The 21,461-nt window shown below is 47.4% G+C and overlaps 1 protein-coding gene and 1 pseudogene across 3 annotated transcripts in view; one reads left to right on the top strand and one right to left on the bottom strand.

The window, feature by feature from the left end:
• SAMD4B (sterile alpha motif domain containing 4B) overlaps window positions 1-21,461 on the bottom strand; it is a 36,786-nt gene that overhangs the window by 7,589 nt on the left and 7,736 nt on the right. Inside the window, exons 2-6 of one of the 3 annotated variants that reach the window (XM_043894850.1) lie at window positions 17,671-17,731; window positions 14,703-15,105; window positions 5,383-5,853; window positions 746-985; window positions 63-172 (exon numbers count right to left, since the gene is read on the bottom strand). In XM_043894850.1, coding sequence (XP_043750785.1) covers window positions 63-172; window positions 746-985; window positions 5,383-5,853; window positions 14,703-14,898 — 1,017 coding nt within the window. In that variant the 5' untranslated portion in view covers window positions 14,899-15,105; window positions 17,671-17,731. Of the gene's footprint in view, window positions 1-62; window positions 173-745; window positions 986-5,382; window positions 5,854-14,702; window positions 15,106-16,321; window positions 16,344-17,670; window positions 17,732-21,461 lie in introns of those variants that run through there. The other 2 variants (XM_043894841.1, XM_043894858.1) reach the window with 2 other exon arrangements.
• On the top strand, window positions 19,145-19,236 carry LOC122693002 (annotated as a pseudogene).

Genomic DNA, 21,461 nt, shown 5'->3' with positions numbered 1-21,461 from the left:
TGCAAGGGTCATGTCAAATGGTACTGCCCTCAACCATGCCCTGATGGTCCCCTCAGCTTCACCTGAGACTCCAAGTGCTGTTCAGTCAGTGTCATCATCTCTTCATAGCTCATCTGTGAGAAGAGGGCTGCGTACTTGTGCAAGCGGAGGCTCTTGAGCCACGAGGGCACGTCTGTGAAAAGAAGGGAGGGCATAAGGCCAGGAGTCTGGCCCTGGTGACAGTTGTGGGGAAGGACCAGGCAGCAATCATAGGCAGCCTTAAAAGCTGTAAGACATTGGAAAGAGGTAGGGAGAAGCCCAGGATCCATATGCTACTTTTCTTCTGCCCAGCCAGACCCTTCCAGGTGGCCTTCCCTGGTCAGGACACCCTATCCTTCTGAGCTGCTGGGTTGGACGTGTCCTAGGATAACCTCTGATGTCCTTAGAAGTATTCCTGGAACCTCTGTTCCATCAGTTACCTCTAGGTCCTGGCTTTCTTAGTCAGACTGGGCTGCCTGAGCACAGGGGCTTTTCCTTAATCAGACTGAGACTTGAGGGGGTCTCTCTGCTCAGTCTTGAGCCCTTAGAGCAGGGACTGTCCACTTTCCTCAGGCCTGTATCTCCTTCTCAGGATGGGGCGGGGGGCGGGGGGCGGGAAGAGGAAGAATTGGGTGGGGAAGGGTGGCAGCTCCAAGCTCTCTTCTGTCCTTTTAAGCTCTGCACAAGCCTCTTGAGGAGGTCCTAGTGCTAGTCTCCCCAACTGTACCTTTCATGCCACTGCCGTCCTCCTGGAAAGTGTTCCGGCTGGAGCCCTGCTCCTCCGTCTGTTCACTGCCAGAGGAGGCCACGCTGCTCTGGGGTGAGAGGGGTGCGTGGTCGGGCGTGGTGAAAGCAGCCCGGGCCCCAAGCTCCTCTGGACTCGGCCACTCACCAGGGGCCTGGGGGCTTGTGGGGATGAGCGACATGGAGCGCTTCAGCGGGCTGGGGTGGATTTGGCAGGGGAGACCTGGCCGGAGTGGGAGAGAGACAAGAGGTCAGGACTGGGAATCTGACCACAGGAGACCATGTTCCCCTGGTCAGTGCCCTGGATGGCAGCTCAGCCCCAGAACCCAACAAGGAGAAAGGACCCTGGGGTACGAGGGGAACTACCTACCAGCTACTGCTAGTTCCCTCATTCCCCTACCTACCCAACCATCAGCAAGCTGTCAGCCACTTCTCTGAACTGCTCCACTTTCTCTGCTAGCACCCTGGGCTAAGTCACTGGAGTCCCTAGCTGGAACTGCCATCATAGCCTCCTCACAAAATTTCTTGCCTTCATCTTCACCCCCTACAGTCTAGTCACTGATCTTCCTTTAAATGCAAATCTGACCCACTCAGTCCCTGATTAAATCCTACCTGTAGCTTCCCTCTACAAGAAGAATAAAATTCAAACCCTCCTCCCAACACCTAAAAGGCCCTGCAGGACCTTGGCCCTCCTCATCTCTGAGGTCTCATCTCTCATAACTCATCCCCCTCTGGTTCAAGCTTTTCCAGCCTTTGCCACATCCCTGCCCCCAATTTGTTCCTGAAACAGTGGAGCTTGTTCTAGTCTCAGGACTTCTGAGCTTGCTCCTCCTCCTTGTTCTCCTGATCCTGGCAGCTGGCTCCTCCAGGTCTCCTCTCAAAAAAGCGTCACTCCTTCTGAGGCTTTCCCTGAACCCTCAGTCAGAAGTAGCTCCTCCTCACCAATCCCCTATCATATTACTATGTCCTGTCTTTCTTACAGCACCGATCACAACTTGAAATGACCTTATCTAATTATCTGTTCACTTGTTTATAACTGTACCCCCCTGCTTCCAGACCTGTGACAACAGGGCCCCATCCTGTCTTAAACATTATTAATTAAACTCAGTAATTACAGGGGGGTTTCTACTAGAGGAGGTTCTGCACAATTATGTGTAAAGTAAGTGAATGAGGTACATAAACTGCTTCCTCAACATTTATTATTGGGCTTCAACACTTCCCAAAAGATGTTTCCTTATTCTGAGCCCAAACCAGGGTGAATTCAGGCCCTCATTCACAGGATGTTTCATATCCTCCATCAATCCCATTCTTGGGATAGGAAAAGGGATTCAATTTGATTTTTAACCATTCTAAGGACAAGGCAGGTTCCCACGAGCTTCCAGACCTTTACGCATGCTACTCCCTTCCCCTAGCTCACCAGTCACCCACCCTTAACTGCCAGCCACTTTGGCCTTCACTCCTAGCTCAAGTGTCCCCTCTTCTGGGATTGTCTCCTCTGTGTGCCCTGGGCCCCTGTGCTGCTATCTCAAGTCCAGCCCTCCTGTCCCTTCCCTAGGCTGCCTGGAATCTGGGCTTGTGTAGGATGGCAGTAAGCCTGCCCAACCATTTCTGCATCCCCAAGACAGGCCAAGACACAGGAATGCCTGAAAATTCACTGACTCCAAAAGGAGGGCACCCATCACCCTAAGAGTGCTAAGGGGGCCTCTGAGCTTGACACAGGAAATCTAGAAGTACCCCAAGTAAAAAAGGAAAAGAAAACAAAGCCAAAAAGCATCACACTGGGTAGGTGAGAACATCAAGGCCTAGGAAACAGAAGTCCTTCACCCCAGTTCCTACAAAGAGTTAGGAGGCAGAGACAGAAGAACCCTAGCCTCATTTCTGATGGAATGGCTGGGTTTCCTGTGAGTGCCTCACTAACACCCAGATTCAGGACACCCAGCCTGGTACAGGGTCCCAAAGCACCTTCCCTCATCTGTGACAGTTATCTACACTCCTAGCCAGGAAGTCATCTGAGGGAGAGGGCAGTGCACTGACCCCACCCATGAAGGCTACCCTCCACCTATGACCTCTGGGGTCCTCTGCATGGGGCTCCTCCAAAGCCTCTGGACTTGTAAAAGATGTCACCCTCTGGGCGCGGGGGCCTGGAGGACCCTTAACACAGGCCTTTTTTTTTTAACTTGTCCTGGTGCCCCTGGCTTCCTCCTTTCTCCCCTCTCAGCCAAGAAGGGGGCAGGCGAGGCTGAGAGGACAGGAAATTATCCTGACTGGAACGATTGTGCAGTTCCAGAGAAGCCCTGCTTGGCCCCGCACTAGGGTGGAGGCTGGCCACAGCATGAGAACTATAAAAACAGGAATGCTGGCCAGATATCCAGGGCCTCGCACTCTCCAAGAAACCCTGGTCTGTCCTTGGCAGAACCCCAAACCCACCCTGCCTGCCCTTACAGGCCAATCCTTGCTCCCCACTCAAAAATATTTTAATGACTTCCTGTTTCCTGCAATTGCCTGAAATTGAAAAGCTTCATCTTATCCTTCAAGTCCCCCTGCCCTTGCCCCCAGATTTGATCCTAACATACTGAGATCTGAGAGTCAAGACAGACCTGAGTTCAAATTCTGGCTCTGCCACCTATTAACTTCATGATCCTGGGCAAGTCACTTCATTTCCTCCTCTGTTCCCACTTTCATGTGAAGTCTTTGGTACAGGGGCAGGCCCATGATAAACATGAGTATTTGCTACGGCTATTACTCATTTAAATCCCTGCACCTCTCCATCCTTGCCAGACCTGTCTACATACTGTCCCTTCCAATTTGACATCCCTGTACCTTCAATCTATGCTATGCCCTCTACTTGGAATGTCCAGTCTCTCTTCTGGTTCAAATCCCCGGTCCAACACTGTTCCAGCTTGATCTTTTAAAGTTACTGCAAGTACGGGCACCCTGCATGGGTGACCCCTCCCCTTGATGAGCATCTTCGGGAGGGTCACTTTTAGGTGGGGGCAGTGTAGCACAGTAATAAAGAATATGAGCTGTGGAGCCAGATTGCTTGGATTTAAATTCTGGCTACACCACCTTGGGCAAGTGACTTTTCTGTGACTCAGCCAATGAATTTTTAAGTATAAAGTTCTCAGAACAGCTCCTGGCAGACTAAATGTTGAATATATTTTAGCTAGAATTGTCATTATTAATATACCCTCCCAATTTGGACACAGAAACTGTCATGCTCTGAGACTGGAAAAAAAGGTCCAAGACACCTTGGGTTGCTAGAGCTCCCGGAAATGCCCCTCTATCCCTCTATCTTCCCTAATTCTTGCCAACACTTGGGAGGGAAGCAGGTGACCAGGATATCCATATTCAACTGGGGAAGAAAGAGGCTCAGGGGTAACTGATATGTACCAGGTGCCATACAGCTCAGTACCAAAGACCCAAGGTTCACCCTACCACTGGCACAGATAACATTTTTATTGTCACCCTCACCTGGCCTGCTTTAACCATGGCTTGCAAAAGGCAGCCAGGCATCTTGAAGTTAAATCTTGGCAACTTCTTGCCTTGAGTCAGGTCATGTGACCGTCACCTCATCAATCCTGGGAAATGTCGATCTCTTTTATCCGGTTCATTTCAACTAACATTTTAAAAACTAACTGGAAAGCAACTATACTCTAACAAAAATTAAAAAAACACAAAAAACAAAAACCTCACTGGAATACCAGCCCCTCCTGCTCACCCCAGCCTCTGGAGGTGCTAACTAGGAGAGTCATTTTGAGACCACTTAGTTGGAGGATAGCATAGCAGTCAGAAGCAAGCAGTGGTATCAGGCTGCCTGGGTCTAAACCTTGGCCAGTTTCATTATTTGCTTTATGACCTTGAATACAAGACTTTATCTCTTTGAGTCTCAGTGTCTTCATCTGCAGAATGGGGCTAATGATATTGTTGTGATGATGATTAAAGGAGATCATGCCTGCAAAATGCTTTTAAAAATAGAGCACCTAGCACAGTCAATGCTAAACAATGTTACCTACTATTACTAATGCCTTGCAGTATGAGTTACATCTTATATGGACAGGCTAACAAACATAACACTTCTCAGAAATGAGTCTGGTAAGTTGGAGCCAGATACAAAAATTCAGAATGTCTGAGCTAGAAAGAACTTCAAATTATGGTCATTAACTCAATGCTTTCAGAGGTCAGGCAGTTATCACACATGCCCAAAGTTGGATGGCTGCGGCAGAGCCCTACTGGGACACATGTAGGGTCTAAAGGTGGTGACCAATATTTAACTCCATCTTATGACTGCCACTAGAACACAGGCCTTGATTTGCCAGATCATTTGATTTTTAAGAAAAGCTGAAATCTGGATTTTTAGGGGAAAATTCCTTACACTGCCAATTTATTTAAAAATGTAACAAAATAAAACCAAAGTTTTGTTGAGTTTGGGCTCAATAAAGCATGTTGGCATGTCAGAAATGGCTCTGGGAATGCCAGTTCACAACCTCTACACTGCCTCATAAAGCTGAGGCCCAGAGAGATTGGTTATGTGACTTGCCCAGGGACAGAGTGAGTGAAGAGAGAGCCCAGTCTGACCCTTTTAAAGTAGGCATGGCCTCCTGGGAACTCCCACCTCCTCACCTGCATTTGCGTTGTTCCCAATACTGTTGATGGCTGGCGGCACTGAGCTGGGTGGGTGGAAGGGCACATGTCCATTTTCCCGGGGTGGCTTGTCCTGCCAGGCTGGCCCTGCATCCCCAGGGCCCAGCTCTGCAGGGCCACCCCACTCATCCGAGCCCTGGCGAGAGTGGTAGGTGGGCTCAGGTCGGGTGCGGAAGCCGCTAGCTAGCCGCTCTTCCAAGTGGCTGAGCCAGAGGGCCAGTGCATTGCGGTCCTCCAGTGTGGTGGCCGGGTGGATGAGGGCATAGGAAAGCAGCTGGCGGCTCTCCTCGATGAAGGCATTGCTCTCGATCGAGTAGGCCAGCACTTTCTGCAGCAGCCTCATGTACTCCGACTTGGCCTCCGTGTTGCCCGGCTGAAGCAGGGGTAGGTGGGACAGCAGGAGGGACACCACCTTCTCTTTGGACTCCTGCTGCCACTGGCTGACGATGGCTGCAGAGGGGACAAGAGGGAATGTCAGGGGAGCCAGGGTGGGGGACCCTCCATAAAACCAGGAAAGTTGTCTATAATCCACTCCCTCAGCTCCAATCTCACTTCCCTTCTCCTTTCATGATTCCAACCTTGTCCCCCATATAGGTGATATCTAACATACTCTGCCTGCTTTCCACGGTAATTCTCTTTTTTCTGGTTTCATCACTCCTACTCTCAGAAACCTGCTATGGCTCCTAATCAGCCAAACATGCTACTCTGGAACCTGAGTACCTCCTGCTGTCCCCAGGCCTGCTCTTCTTGCTGTATCCCTACTCCTTACCTTCATGGCCTCTACCTTCTTTCCCCTATCAAAACAGCCTTCATCCTGACTTGAAGGACAACAGAATATATTGGTTAAACCCCTGGTGGTCCAGTGCAGAGGGCAGGGTTCAATCCCTGGTCGGGGAACTAAAATCTCACATGCTGTGTAGTGTAGCCAAAAAAAAAAAAAAAAAAAGTTTGGGCTTGGGAATCAGATGGTCTGAACTCCCCCAACTTACTAGCTTGACCTTAGAAAAGTCACTTGAACCTCAGAGAGCACTGATTTCCTCACCTGAAAAATTCAGTACCCAATTCACAGTGTTGCTCTGAGATTCAATGAGTTAATAAAAAATGGAATGTGGCCTGGAATGTAGAACATATCTAATAAATGCTGATGGCTGCTTTTTAAACTGCAATCAGCCTCTAGATTCTACCCTTCCAGTTCATTCCACACACCAGATGGATTTATCTTCCTAAAGCACACCAGGATATCATGTTCCTGACCTGAAGCTTATAATGGCAACCAGCACCAATAGACTTAAGTTCAAGAGCTCCTAGCCTAACATCCCCTTCATTTCTAGGGCACTCCTCCAGGTAAAGACTTGGTTTAGGATACCTCATCTTCCCTGGGGCTCTCTAAATGCCATATTCATCCAAACTTCCACACTCAGGCTGAGAATCAAGGTTTTAGTCTGCAACAGTCTTCCTCCTCCTATCTAAATTATAAGTCTTTTATGGATTGCCTAAACATGTCCTTCTTCAGGAAGGATGTCTTCCTGGTTACTCCATGCCTTGGGGATCTGGTGATGTCTCCTTTCTATCCCAACACATAGTCTGAGGGCCTATCTGTCCTGTGAAGATGAGTGAGGCTTCCTTGTTCTACCCAGAAGTGAGCTCCCCGAGAATAAGGCCCCAAGCTAGCCCCACAAAGGCGGCCTTGGGAAGGAACTGTTATAGGACTGACTGTCCCTCCTTGAAAACCTTGTTACCACTTGCACAACTAGCTCAATGGAGTGGAGGATGGCGGGTAATGCTGATGGGGAAAGGGAAAAGGACAAAGAATACCAACACTTGAGAAAAAAAAGACAATGATCAGGACCAACTCTGTTCTCACTCTTGGGCAACTCAGCTCATACCTGCATCCACAGTGACGATGTTCCAACAATAAACAAGGGAGTTCTGAGAGGTGAGTTACTGGGTTAATGGTAAGGTCTCAGAAAGGCACAAAGGAGCTGAATGGAGCTAGGACCCCAGAGGGGTGGGTGATGAAAAAGAACAGGTAGTGATGTGGCCCATGTCCCTCCTCTCCTACTTACTGATATAAACGTGATCACTGCAGAGAGCTCTACTTTCTCTATCTTAAAGAGAGACTAAGAATCATTCCTACCTGGCATGGTTGCTATGAATTGAGACCACAGCACAAAGCAGGACACGAAGAAAGTCCTCAGTGAACATCAGCTGTCATTCCTAACACCATGGTGGTTATACCTTACAATGGCTTCTTCCTTTTGAATATCCACAGAGATTCTCAAAGCATAAGCTAACTCCCAGACCAGGAAACAGAGAGGCTAGGAATAGGCATGTACAGGAGAACCTCAGAATTTCAGGCATCTGGATTTCAAGTGAGCCCTGATCTGGATCCCTCTGCCTCCAATGGTGTCTCAACTCAATATCCTTAAGGCTTAATATTCTAGGTACTTCTGGTCACCTCTGCCCACACTACAGGCTGGACACCTGGCCACTGGGAACATGGCATAAAAATCTGAGAAATACCTTTTTCACACATTTCTTTCTCTTAATGATGTGTCTGGAAATCTGTGGCTTGGGAATTCATATGAACTTTTAATTCTTACATTTGTAGCTCTAAGAAAACAAAACATATACAAGTCCAAACTCCTGGCCATATCAGTGCACATTTTCTTGCCTGGCCTCTCTACTCCAAGCTGTTAAAGTGCTCAAGGGGTCATCCATTTATTCAGAGTCATCAGTTCATGCTTATCCACAGTACTGGCCACAATAGAACTAACTACACAATAACAGTACTAATGCATAATCCCACAACCCTCCACTATATCTCTCCAATGCCATTATCTTCTTCCCCTTGTTCCTGGCCTTCCAGATCCCTTTTAGGACCTGGCACACAAGGCCAGGAAACCTCATCCCCTCCATCCTTAATCTCCTGAACTAGCTCCCCATGACCATGAAGCGTTCTCTTAGGTCATCTCCATATCAAAAGATCTTTTCAAGGTGGGACAAGTCTTCCTGACTTCAGGGAGCCTTCACTGTTTGAGTTCTCCCACCTCCATATGGCACTGGATCACAGAGAAAGGAACTCCCTGGCACTCTATCTCCTTGACTAAGTCCCTGAGTTTTCAGTTCCTGATGAGAAGGAAGAAGAAATACAGTGACTGAAGATGAGGGACAGAAAGTCATGGACTTGCACCCCAGCTGTGTGGCACAGGTGGACAACGTGCTTCCTCCTCTGTAAAAGAAGGGTCACAATACTGCTAAGAGGATTTAGGGAAGACAATCCATATAAAGCACCTGACAAGAGTGTGCCCATGGTAAACACTCAGTATGTGACTCAGTGATAGGTGATTTTCTCCCTTCTCCTCCAGCACAGTTGGCCTACCCCTTTAGTTCTACTCTGATGCTCTCAGTTGCTGTTGTTTAGGCCTTACAGGGTAGCTGGAGGCATCTGGGACAGAGAAAAGCCTTGTCTAGTCCCTCCCCCACCCCAGAGTATTGCCAGGACTCCAGGGCTAAGGGACACAGTTTCTCCTCTGGTACTGCCAGGGGACATGACAGAAGAGCCCCAAGGGTTGGGTTCAATGAAGGACCTTGTTCTACTGCAGTGAAAGGGGAAAGTGGTTTTAGATGAATGGAGGCTGACCCTAGGGAAATATGTGTTCATGTATCTGTGCAGCAATGTGCTGAAAAGGGTGGGCCTCTCAAGACTGGAAAGCATCAGTGAACACGAGCTGGTCCAAGGAATCTGCGCAGCCTCAGGGCCCTTGGGGTGAGCCCAGCGGGGGCTGCAGATGATGGGTGGGGATGAAACTTCTAGGTTCCTGCCCAGATCAGAAGAGTCTGGCCCAGAGCTGAGGCACAGCAGAGCCCCAATGAATACCTGCACAGCTGAACCCAGATGGTCCCCTGGAAGGCAGTGGTGTCTCTGTGTGTTTAATATACCCTGTCTAGGATCACTCTGTCCTCAGGTCACTCTGTCTCATGTCCTAGCAGATTATATGGTGTAAGGAGTACAAGTTCAAGAGGCAAAATTGCCTGGATTCAAAATCTAGCTTTCCCTCTAAGACACAGGTCAATATAACTGTGGGCCAGTCCTTTAACCTCTTTGAGCCTTGGTTTCCTCTTCTGTATAATGAGGGTAGTTAAAAGCCCTTACAACACAGGGTTGTTTTAAAGATTCAATGAGATAATCGTGCAAAGCATCTGATCTGTGTTAACTGCTCCATGCACTTCAACTATTATTGTTGTTGGCTGCTGGTTGAAGATCTAGAGCTTAAGCTATTTTGGGGCTGGAGGGAGCAATTCACATAGGAGAGCACATCTGGGTCTCCCCCTTAAGATTCCCGACAAGGGTGGGGAATTTCATGCAGTTATTTACCAAAAACAGACACGTTTCTGGTTCCTCTGAGCTAGAGGCACAATAAGCAGTGATGAAATTCTGGAGGTGGGCGGATGGGGGAGGGGACTGGGGAATGCCATGACGTCAATGACTGCAGCTCACCAAGCTGAAAACTTGGACTCCAGAGAGGATGAGGGATACTGCGTAAGAGTGTTCTCCTTGGCCAGGTGACCAGAGCTAAGTAGGTCATGACCCTGGGTGCTGCAAATCACAGGAGCCAAATATATCCTAGAGACTGCCATAAGAAGAAACTCATTTTTACATGCTGGGCTGTTGCAACAATTGTGGCAGCCTGTGGCACTAGTCAGAGGGGCTGGGTTTTGGTTCCAACATGCCCTTCTATGCTTCACCCCATCTCACACAAATGTAGGGGAGGGCAAAGGGGCTCACATTTTTGTTTGATGAACTGCGTTAGTAGAGCTTGAAAGGGGAGGGTGGAGGCATCAGAGTTGAGCTTGGGTGACTCACTCAGCCACAGCCCCCTCTTGACCTCAGTTTCCCCACCCAGATTCAATGAGCCAAGGAGGGAAGGGCTTAAACCTGCTGGATACAGGGATTCTGACTCAGAGAACAGGAGGAGAGAAGAAACGCAGGAAATGTGGCCCAGGAAGCCAGAGGACCAGGGAGAGAAGGAGACTTCAGCTTCCCTGGCCCCACCCTTGGGCTCCAAGTCATCATGGGAAGGGGGGGCGGGTGATAGGATTACTGTTGTAGCTGCAAGTAGGCAGGGCAGACAGCACTGAGACAAGGAACAGGGATAATGACAAGGGGAAACCTGGGGCTTCTCCTTCCCTGGTTCCAGAGACTCTTGGGGTGTTTCTTTTCTGTTTCCAGGCTTTATCTCAGACTCTGCTCCCATGAAACCAACACTGGCTTTGTGGGCTGGGGGACTTCCTTCACCCTTCTAGATGCTTGAGAGGAAGGGACAGCCCAGACCAGTGCCTCTTCCATGTCTCCCAACTCTCCACTTCCAGTAGATCATGTGACAGTACGCTCACCACCTTAATGGGCCCACCCAGAGTCAGTGTCAGCAAGACCAGCAGTTCTCCACTGAATGCACACAAGTGCCAAACAGCAAGCTTAAAAAACACCAAAATCTCTGGAGATAGGACCTAGGCCTCAGGTTCTTTTTATAAAGTGATTCTGACATGAAGGCACCATGGGGACCCACTTACCAAAATTCAGCTCTCTGTACTCTCTGGCCCTTTCTGAAGAGGATATGGGAGGGTAAGCAGCTCTGACCCAGACCCAAACTTGAACCCAGGATTTCCCTGGGAGAACTGAAAGTAGCAGCAGGCTTGGGTGGGTGAGACACGAAGTGCAACCCCCCCAAAAAAGGCAGAGGATCTGCCTCACTGTTCTGCTCTCCTGGCCCAAAGGGATTGGAAAAGCTGAAAAAGAGCATCAGACCCTGTAATAGGTAATCCTTATCCAAGAAAAGGTAGACCAACTGAACTCAAGATTTGGTTTGCAGGGTAAGTGTGCATCTTGGTGGGAAGGAGGGACAGGTTCTCTGAGGTGCCCATTCCATAAAATACTAGGAACTACTGTTGCACTTGGAGAGTATCTACAACAATCCCTTCCTTGCCCAGATGAGAATCCTCAGGCCCAAGAGGGATGGGGCTGGCCCAGGTCACAAGAGGTGTTAGTGGCAGAGCTTGATCTAGAACTCTTGGGTGTCCTGATTCCTGTTCTCATGTCCCATGACAAATGAATCATCAGTACAGAATCATCTCTCAAACTGCCTAATCAGCAGAAGAACTAGGGTGCCCATTAACAGGCCTATCCTCTAAGGATTCTGATTCAGTGGGTCTGGGACAGGGGCCCAGGAATCTGATTTTAGGTCACATTCTCCCCCATCAGGTGATTCTGATGATGATGCAAATTTGGGAAACACAACAGGATGGGAAAGCCATAATGGACAAGAGGATGCAGAGCTCCTCCTACAAGGCAGGTCTCCAAGTCCAGCGCCAGCTCCTTCCTTCACCAATGAGGTTGGGAGTGAGACAGCAAACACAGGCTTGGAGCCCCCATGCCTATTAGGAAGAGGCATTCAAGGTCCAAAGGACTGATCTCTGTGATCACCTCTCTCTCCAGTCATGTTTTTGCTCTAATCCTGGCAGGCTTCCTGCTGACTCTGGAACACACCATGGCCCGCCCTCTCTTCCCTCACTCTAAGTTTTCCCTAACTCTCCATCCACCTAAGTACCAACTTGTTTTCTTCTTACTACCTGACATGGGGCTGGGGATAAAGACCTTGACTCATATATTCATTCACCAGTCAAGTCATTGCAAGGCAATTCTCAAGGACAGGCATTAACCACAACATCTTAAAGCCAACTGTCTGAGATTGGTCTCAGGTTCTTGGTATAAGGTATGTCATGTCTTTCAAGGGCAATGTGGTAACAACAGATATTTTAAATGTACATAACTTCAAACTAGCAGTCCCACAGAATTCTAGGAATTTATCCTAGAGATACTTAAAGGGTACTCAATACAGCATTCCTTTTAAGAGCAAGACCTTTAGAGTCAAATTCCAGCTCCACCTCTGACCAGTTGTACCATCCAGGGCAAGTGACAGAGCTGTTTCATTTGTAAATGGGGGAGTTAAAAGATCTTCCTTACAGAGCTGCTGTGAGGATTATGAATAATATAAGTAAAGCACTGCTTGATACACAGGTCAGGCTCTCTGTTACTTTACTATTCTTACTATCAAGCAGCCATTAACAACGAGGTATATGTGTATGTGCTGAATAAGGAATGATCTTCAAGTTCCATTTTTAAGTGGAAAAAAAACCCAAATAAATTAATATGTGTGTGATGGTCTGTTCTATGTGCTAAAACCATCAAAATAATGAAAAAGCTGGAAGGAGAACTTGAATGTACTCAAGTGCAGAATGTGCTTCAATGTGCACAGAATCTCTCATAAAACATACAACTGGGAATGTGGAAGTCTGGGAGACCTCACTTTTCATCTTTCATATGGTTTGATTTTACTGCAAATTTTGAAAACAAAAGCAAAAACTAAAAATGCTCTAGTAAATAAACAGCAGTAAGCAACCAGTGATTCTGATAGATGGCCAGGATTGGCACCCAGTGCTCATCCAACTCTCTGCTCAGAATGGGATGGTGGGGATGCATGACCAAGCTGCTTAAGACATTGGTCTGCCCCAAAGAACCCCCTATGCTGGGGGTACAGCCATAGCACAACCACAGATCCCCTGCCCTGGAGCTAGAGCAGAGAAGAACCCTCCCTGGTGGGGAGGATGGGAGAACTGTGAAACAGCTGAGGTCTGAACCTGCTGCAGCCAAGCTGGGTTCCTGCTGCTCACTGTCTGAGACAGGAACATAAGCTGGTGACTCCTGGCCTGAGGAACTGACTTTCCCTATAACCATGGCACTTCTGTGATTTGTACAATAAAAACTCAAAGTAAAGGTGATTGTTAAGGTGGGTAGGCCTGAGAAGAGGACGAAGCAGCTCTGGGGGGTCCCTAAATTCCAATCCTAGCATCCCATGCTGATTTTTCTCACCTATAAAAAGGAGAGAGCAACATTACCTATCTCAAGGGGTTGTTATATGGGCTAAACGAGTTACTGACAATAAAAACAACAATTAACATTACTGAGTGTTTACTGCATGCCAGACACTGTTCTCAGGGTTCATAACTAACCTATAAGGTAAGCACAGTTATCATCTTGATTTTAAAGGTGAGGAAACCAGGGCTCAGAAAGGTAAAGTTACTTGATTATACAGCAAGTGACAGACCTGGGATTTAAACCTAGACAGTCTGATTCTGGAGTCACGAAGGACACTTTTCAAAGTTACTACACAAGTAAAGTCACTACTTGGCTTGTTGCAGGGACTCAGGTTGAACTGCTGTCATGAGGAAGAAGGTGGAAAGGTTAGGGCACAGTCTACATGGGTCCCTGGGTACCAACCCCATCCAGCTAGCTTTCAGGTGCATATACTCCCTCTCTTTGGTTTCCATGGGCTTCCCCTGTGGCTCAGCTGGTAAAGAATCTGCCTGCAATGAGGGAGACCTGGGTTCAATCCCTGGGTTGGGAAGATCCCCTGGAGAAGGGAAAGGCAACCCACTCCAGTATTCTGGCCTGGAGAATTCCATGGACTGTATAGTCCATGGGGTTGCAAAGAGTCAGACATGACTAAGCAACTTTCATTTCACTTTGGTTTCCATCTCTCCCACCTGTCACCAAGGTCAACACCTCTCCACCCAGACTTTGGGAGCCCCAGAAGGCCTGAAAGGCTTCAGCAGTGCCCTGTGAGATAGTTCTCTGGACTGACTTCTATCTACACTTGGGGTCTGAGGGACAGGTTCTAGAGAAGCCTTGCTCACCCACACCAGTGTCACCCTCATGACAAAGAGTACTTCTTTACTGAGTGTTCAGGATACTGAAATGGACTACATGTAAATTCAAAACTCTCTTGAAACTGTATGTCTTAGGTGCAACCTACCTTTGAGGGGGTAAAGAATAATATGACTTGTAACTTTTGAAGACTTCTAAAATTCCCTCCTAGCTCTGATGTCCTAGAGCTTGAGAAATGAATGAATGCTCACATTCCATCCCCCTTTCATAGGTAATGGGTTCAGTCTATTCTTGTCAGCTGCCCTATGTGATCCTTCCTCTGCTGTGGGTAGTTTCTAGTCCGCACTGCACTCCCCCAGGAGTGTCCCATTCCGCGTCTGAAGATTTCTGGCAGCAAAGCCCCAGAAGAGACATGATGATGACTTCAGAGGTCAGGGACTCCTCACCTACCAACAAGCCTAGAACCCACATTTCTTAGCACCATTGCTAGGTAGGCCTCCTCAGCCACCTGACATCTGTTCCCATCCCATGTCTCCCTCCTGCTTTGCTCCCATCTCTGGGGATGGAGACTCACCAGCACTGTTGGCCTCCGACTCCAGCAGGTGAATGTCATTGCAGTCCGCCAGTGAGTGCTCCAGGCAGAGCTGCAGGAAGCGAGCCTGGGTGCGGGTGACTCGCTTCAGAAGTGACAGCAGGGCCACTGTCTGTTCACACTCATTCCAGCCCTTGAACCAGCCAGCGAGGATGCCCACCTGGTCTCGGAACATCATGGTGCCGGGCCTGGGGCCAGGGTGGGGGGGACGGCGGTGGCGAGGGCCAGCGCCGTCACATGGTCTCGGCTCCGGGCTCCTGTTACCTCTACCCTGAGGGCCAGGGCTTGAGGATGTTCCCTGGCGTAGTGGCAATGGGTGATGCAGGGAAGAGGACACCTGCTCACATCGGGGGAGGTCTTGATCCAGCCACGCCTCTCCAGGCTCCTGGAAAAGGAAGCAAAGGGGGTCAGAGAGAAGGGGTTGGAACTGGTCTGGTGAGTGTGGGTTCAGGGGTTAAGGAGGCCTCATGTCTTCCCGTTTAGCTCAACTCTGCTGAGCTCCTGGGAGAAAGACAAAGCCAACACCAGATACTAAGCCAACTCTCCCTCCAATCTTGACTGGGACTTAGAGACTCAGACAAAGGAGAAGATGCTGCCCCTCATGTCTGGCTGTCACAGGGCCAAAGGAAGTGGATTTAAAAGCTGAGAGTAAGTTGGTAAGATTTTCTAGATGGAAACAGGAGACAATGCACACTATGGCAAAAGATGTGAATTAATGGAGACCTAGCCCCAGGTGACATGACTAAGCAGACATGTGATGCTGAGCACATGTCCTGACCTTGCTGATCTCTGGTCATCTCCTCTGGGGGCTGGGCAGAGTCACTGTTTGCCTGCTGAAAGGATCCTACAGAGTCTGTGTATTATTTCAAACTAAGACCCACAAAGCTGGGATACAGGCGAGTGGTGACCCCAGTGGAGATCTCAGGTACATGGATAGCTATCTGATCAGCAACTGGATGCCTAACGGTAGGAGGTCTTTTCAAAGATCTCTAACATGCTGGTGGGGCGGGGGGGATCTCATCCCCTCCAACCCAGCTCTCCCACTCTGATCTCTAAGATCCCATCTACCCTTGATCTGAGGTGAATCTCTCTCCCAGCTTTCTTCCTCATTCCCTTAAGGATACTCCTGACTCAAGTCCTCTGGATTGGGATGCCCCCTTGGCACTCAGAGATGCCAGCTTGTCATCCACTTTCCTAAAAGCCAAGAGGATACTAACCTGAGAAGGGGATACATCAAATGTTAAAAACTCCAAAGCAAGAAAGTGTCCAAATTCCTTTCTTAGGCAGGAACCACACAGGAGCTGTGTCGACTGGGCAGACAACAGATCTACTCTTCAGCTGACTGGTTTCTGGACACTACTCTGAAGCCTTAGGTCTCCACTCACATTTCCCCTGTCTCTCCTGCAACCAGTGCCCTTGGCTCCATCCCCAAACCACATTTGGCTCCATCTCCCTCTGGCTGCCAAGAGGACTGAGAACTCCATACAAAGACTCATTGAACCTGCTGGGCTAGCTCTTAGGGAGCTACTGCTATCTCCCTGAATGTCCAAGCTCCTGCTGAGGACAGCTGTGAGGTGCACCTGACAATGGCTGTGACTCACCTCACAGATCCTCATGGGTCACCTGAACAGAGCAAACTGGCCTGGCTGTCGATCCCTTTGGATACAAGAAACAAGAGAAAATGTGGGGGGAAATGAAACCTTATTCCCAATTAAACAACCCTCCCAGAAATCTTTCTAAATGACCTATCAGGAGCTTCCCCAGTGGCTCAGTGGTAAAGAATCTGCCTGTCAATGCAGGTGACATGGGTTTGATCCCTGGTCCAAGAAAATCCCATACACCACAGAGCAACTAAGCCTGGGTGCCATAACTGAGTCTGTGCTTTAGAACCCATGAACTGCAACTACTGAGCCTACGTGCCAAAACTACTGAAGCCCGCGGGCCTTAAAGCCTGTGCTCTGCAACAAGAGAAGCCACTGCAATGAGAAGCCCAAGCACCGCAACTAGAGAGTAGTCCTTGTTCCCTGCAACTAGAGAAAAGCCCGAGCAGCAATGTAGATCCAGCACAGCCAAAAATAAAAATAAATACATTAAAACAAACAAACAACCCAATGACAAATCAAATATTGCCTCCCTGGCTTAAAATCCTCCAATGACTCTTCACTGCATTTAAATAAAATGCCTAGAGGGCTCCCTGCAAGACTGGTGGCCTCTCCAACCTCACTGTGTGCCCAGTTCTTGTTCACTTGGACTTATCCACAGCTTTCCCCAACCTATCTATGGCTTGCTTTTATTTGTCACTCAGGTCTCAGCTCAGTGTCACTTCCTCAGAGAGATCTTGCCTGATCATCCAAATCTAAGACATTTCTGTTACTCTACTGAATTTATTCTATATAGCTTGGCACCCTCAGATATCTTGTTTGTTGTTTCTCTCTTCCCAACAACTGCAAGCTACACAGTTGCCCAGGGCCCAGAATAGTGACTAGCACTTAGAAGGTGTTCAATACATATTTACTGAATGAATGGATGAATGAAGGTGAGCATGGAAGCCACACTTGGGACTTCTACAGCCCTCGGGGCAAAGATGATAGAAGGAATGATCAAAAGGATGGTAAAGTGATTTGGAAACCTTGCCCTAAGAGAAAAATTTGAAGGCACTGGGGAAATTTCCCCTGAAGAGAAGACTCAGGAGGAATGGCATAACTGACTTGAAATACCTGAAGGGGTAGCACACAGAAGAATTAGAGTTGTTTATTTACTCCAGAGGAGAATCAGGATAGATGGCTCTAAGTGAGAAGCACCTGAGACATGAAAAATGTTGAAAGTCAAGAAAATTCAGTTCTAGTCTTGCCCCACTGTGTCACTTTAATCTTTGAGCTAGTCTGTTTTCCTTCTCTAGGATGTGTGAGATAAGGAGCTAGACTGGTCAGACATGACAAGTGGGTTTTACCTCACAGGCTAACTTCAATCGATCGGTAGTGGCTGCCTGGAACACTGAGGTGAGAAGGATCCTGAAGAAATGAAGCAACAGGAATATCCATCAGTGGAGAATGATCAATAAATTGGAGAATACCTCATACAAGGGAATATTATGTAGTAATTAAAAATGTGCTTGGTTCTGACAGCTCAATACAAACAATGTGCTTCTAGCTAAGTGTAGTGTTTGATCTTTAACTACAATGTAAAGTGTTACGGTTAGTCCATAAGTACATAGTAATATGTTCAGTGATGTCATTCTTATAAAGTGAAAAAAAAAAAAAAAAGCTGTATATAAACCCCTTATATATCTTATATATGAATGCCTATGCACCTATGTATATAGAGAAATGTGTAGAATGATACATCCTGTGCCGTTCACATTGGTTACCTTGGGGAGAAGGAGAAATTAGTTATACTCTTTTCATATAACTTTGTGCTATTTCACTAGTTCCACATGAACACAAATTACTTTTGTAATTTTTAAAAATTAATTTTAAAGAAATCTAAGGCAGCATTCTACTTTCTGGCTCAGTGAGAAAGAGTGCTGTGATTGATTATCAATGTTTGCCCTGGATACCGGACAGATGAGTGGTAGTTTATGTGCCTGAAAAAGTCAGTTTCTCTTCCTGGCTCCAGTATTTTGTGGCTTTCAGTCCTAAAGAGACAGCAGCTGCCTCAACATAAGGAAGAATTTTAAAATAATGTATCTGTCCAAGAATGGAACTGGCTGCCATGTGAGGAGGTAATAAGCTCCCTGGCTGCTGGAAGTGGTCAAGCAGAGGCTGGATGAACATCCCTTGGGAGTGGGAGGGATTCCTTCACTGGGTGGCAACTCATAAGATAGAAGGACATGTTACTATTTCAGAGGGAACATTTGTGATGGGAGGTTTGCTATGCCAACAGTGTTTACGGCAAAAAGATGACCAAATCCACAAACAGACCTAAGCTGTGCACTCTTTCCTATGAACACTTTTACTGGGTGGCTACTTTTCCTAAGTAACAGCACTGTGCCCCCGAAATCAAACTATTGACTGAACATTAATCCAGCTTCTTCCCAAAGCCAAATGCTAGAAGCAAAGCCTTGGGACACAGTAGGATCTCAAACATGATGCTTACAAGGCCAGATTTTGAATGGAGCAGGCCGGTGAGGGCTATGGTGAGCTGAAAAGCACACACACTGTCTAAAGGGAGAATTTACTATTGAGCTCTAATCAACTGCTGCCATGTAGGAATTTGGGTCCAGTATTGTTAGATTGTTCTTTGTTTTTTTTTTTTTTTAAGAGGAGCCAGAAATCTAAATTTTTAAATTAAAATTCCCCTATTTTTAAATGTTGGAAACGAATTCATATTAAAACAGCAACAATGAACCCTATATAGAACAAACAAAGCCTGTGGCTTAGGCCAGATAGACACAAACTGGGAAAAGATCAAAAGTCTGATATATAGTGTTGTATGAAAGGAGAGAAGGTTAGCACTCCCCTTGACAAGGATGGAAGAGGCTCTCGGGCCTGACAACACGCAAAAGTCTGATATATATCCCTCTCAAGGGCCTCTCTGGTGGCTCAGACAGCAAAGAATCTGCCTGCAATGCGGGAGACTGGGGTTCGACCTCTGGGTCTAGAAGATCCCTGGGGAAGGAAATGGTAACCCAGTCTAGTATTCTTGCTTGGGAAATCTCATGGACAGAGGAGCCTGGTGGGCTACAATCCATGGGGTTGCAAAGAGTTGGACACCACTGAGCAGCTAACACTTTTCAAGGGCCTAGAGAAGGTCCTACATCTTCAAGCCACTCCATCACTCAGGAAACATGATGGGGAGAGAGGACCTGGTGTCCAAGGAAGGTTTAAAGACACTGCATGAAACCCTGGGGCTTTAGGAAACAAACGGTCACTATCAGGGGAGGGACAAATAAGGAGTTTGGGATTAGCAGATACAATCTACTATATATAAAATAGATAAAACAACAAGGTCCTACAGTATAGCACAGGGAACTATATTCGATATCTTGTAATAAACAATAATGGAAAGAACATGAAAAAGACTACATATACATAGCTGATTCACTTTGCTGTATATAAGAAACTAACACAACACTGCAAATCGACTACACTTCAATAAAAATAAATGCATAAGTAAAAAATAACCCCTAAAGGAAGTGTTCCTATGTTTTAGACAGAAGAAGAATGCTGAGTGTTTGGTCTGGATGGTGAATGGAGACGAGGACTGGATGACTTTCTATGTCCAAAGGGCCAAAGGCCTCCGGCTTCTCTCCTGGGTGCTTGGCAACAGTGAGAAAGGATGACTTGGCTTGGTGAGATTAGCCAGGGAAGAAGCATCAGCACTGACTATTTGAAGGCATATTACTGTGGTAGCAAATTACTATGATGGATTCAGTGGATTTGCCTGCCAAACATCCACATCCATCTTCTGGTACCAGGCCCCTAAATTCCCTTTGAAGAATTAACTGTCCTTCTTGGATTCAAGAGTAGACATAAAATAAAACTTGGCCATGGAAAGCCCTCCCTGGACTCTGCTGTAAACACTAGGGAAAGTAAGTTCTTGGTTAGGGCTGCTCAGATTATACATATCTCCTGATATTCCTGGTTGCTACTGCTGCTACCTCACAGTGAGTGCCTATCTCAGAATGAAGCCAATACAGATGAAAGCAAAGTCAAAAGTGGAGGGAAAACAGAGACTTGTTCATATTGTTAGAAGACCTATCTCTAGCTAGCGGGAAGCCTCTCATCCCACCTCCCCATCCCAGACTTTTCCGTTACAAATTCCTTTTGGGCCGAGGCCAGTCTGATTTGGGTTTTTACCACTTAATGTTTCAACTTTAAGCCTTGACTGTTCCCATACAGAAGAATTCACCACTGCTCTGGTCTCTTTATCCTTCAGTTCAGTTCAGTCGCTCAGTCGTGTCCGACTCTTGCAACCCCATGAATCGCAGCACACCAGGCCTCCCTGTCCATCACCAACTCCCGGAGTCTACCCAAACCCGTGCCCATCGAGTCGGTGATGCCATCCAGCCATCTCATCCTCTGTCGTCCCCTTCTCCTCCTGCCCCCAATCCCTCCCAGCATCAGGGTCTTTTCAAATGAGTCAACTCTTTGCATGAGGTGGCCAAAGTACTGGAGTTTCAGCTTCAGCATCAGTCCTTCCAATGAACACCTAGGACTGATCTCCTTGAGGATGGACTGGTTGGATTTCCTTGCAGTTCAAGGGACTCTCAAGAGTCTTCTCCAACACCACAGTTCAAAAGCATCAACTTTTTGGTGCTCAGCTTTCTTCACAGTCCAACTCTCATTATCCATACATGACCACTGGAAAAACCACAGCCTTGACCAGACGGACCTTTGTTGGCAAAGTAATGTCTCTGCTTAATATGCTATCTAGGTTGGTCATAACTTTCCTTCCAAGGAGTAAGGATCTTTTAATTTCATGGCTGCAGTCACCATCTGCAGTGATTTTGGAGCCCCCAAAAATAAAGTCTGACACTGTTTCCACTGTCTCCCCATCTATTTCCCATGAGGTGATGGGACCAGATGCCATGATCTTTATCCTTAGGTGACCAAAAATGACTCCCTGTCTTTGAGAAAAGACACTAGAGGGAACCTCTCTGGTGAAGTCCTTCAAATAATCCAACAATATGGCTACCATATTTGGTTTCTAAGAGACCAAGGAACCTTCAGGAACATCTTCCAACCCTGGAAGGTGGGAAATGGAGTAAAAAACTGGCTAAGATGTTCCAGGAAAAACTAG

The sequence above is a fragment of the Cervus elaphus genome, chromosome 4, assembly GCF_910594005.1.
Source record: "Cervus elaphus chromosome 4, mCerEla1.1, whole genome shotgun sequence".
Taxonomy (NCBI): Eukaryota; Metazoa; Chordata; class Mammalia; order Artiodactyla; family Cervidae; genus Cervus; species Cervus elaphus.
The sequence above is the reverse complement of the archived record's forward strand: the minus strand, read 5'-3'. Positions and strand labels throughout refer to the sequence as shown.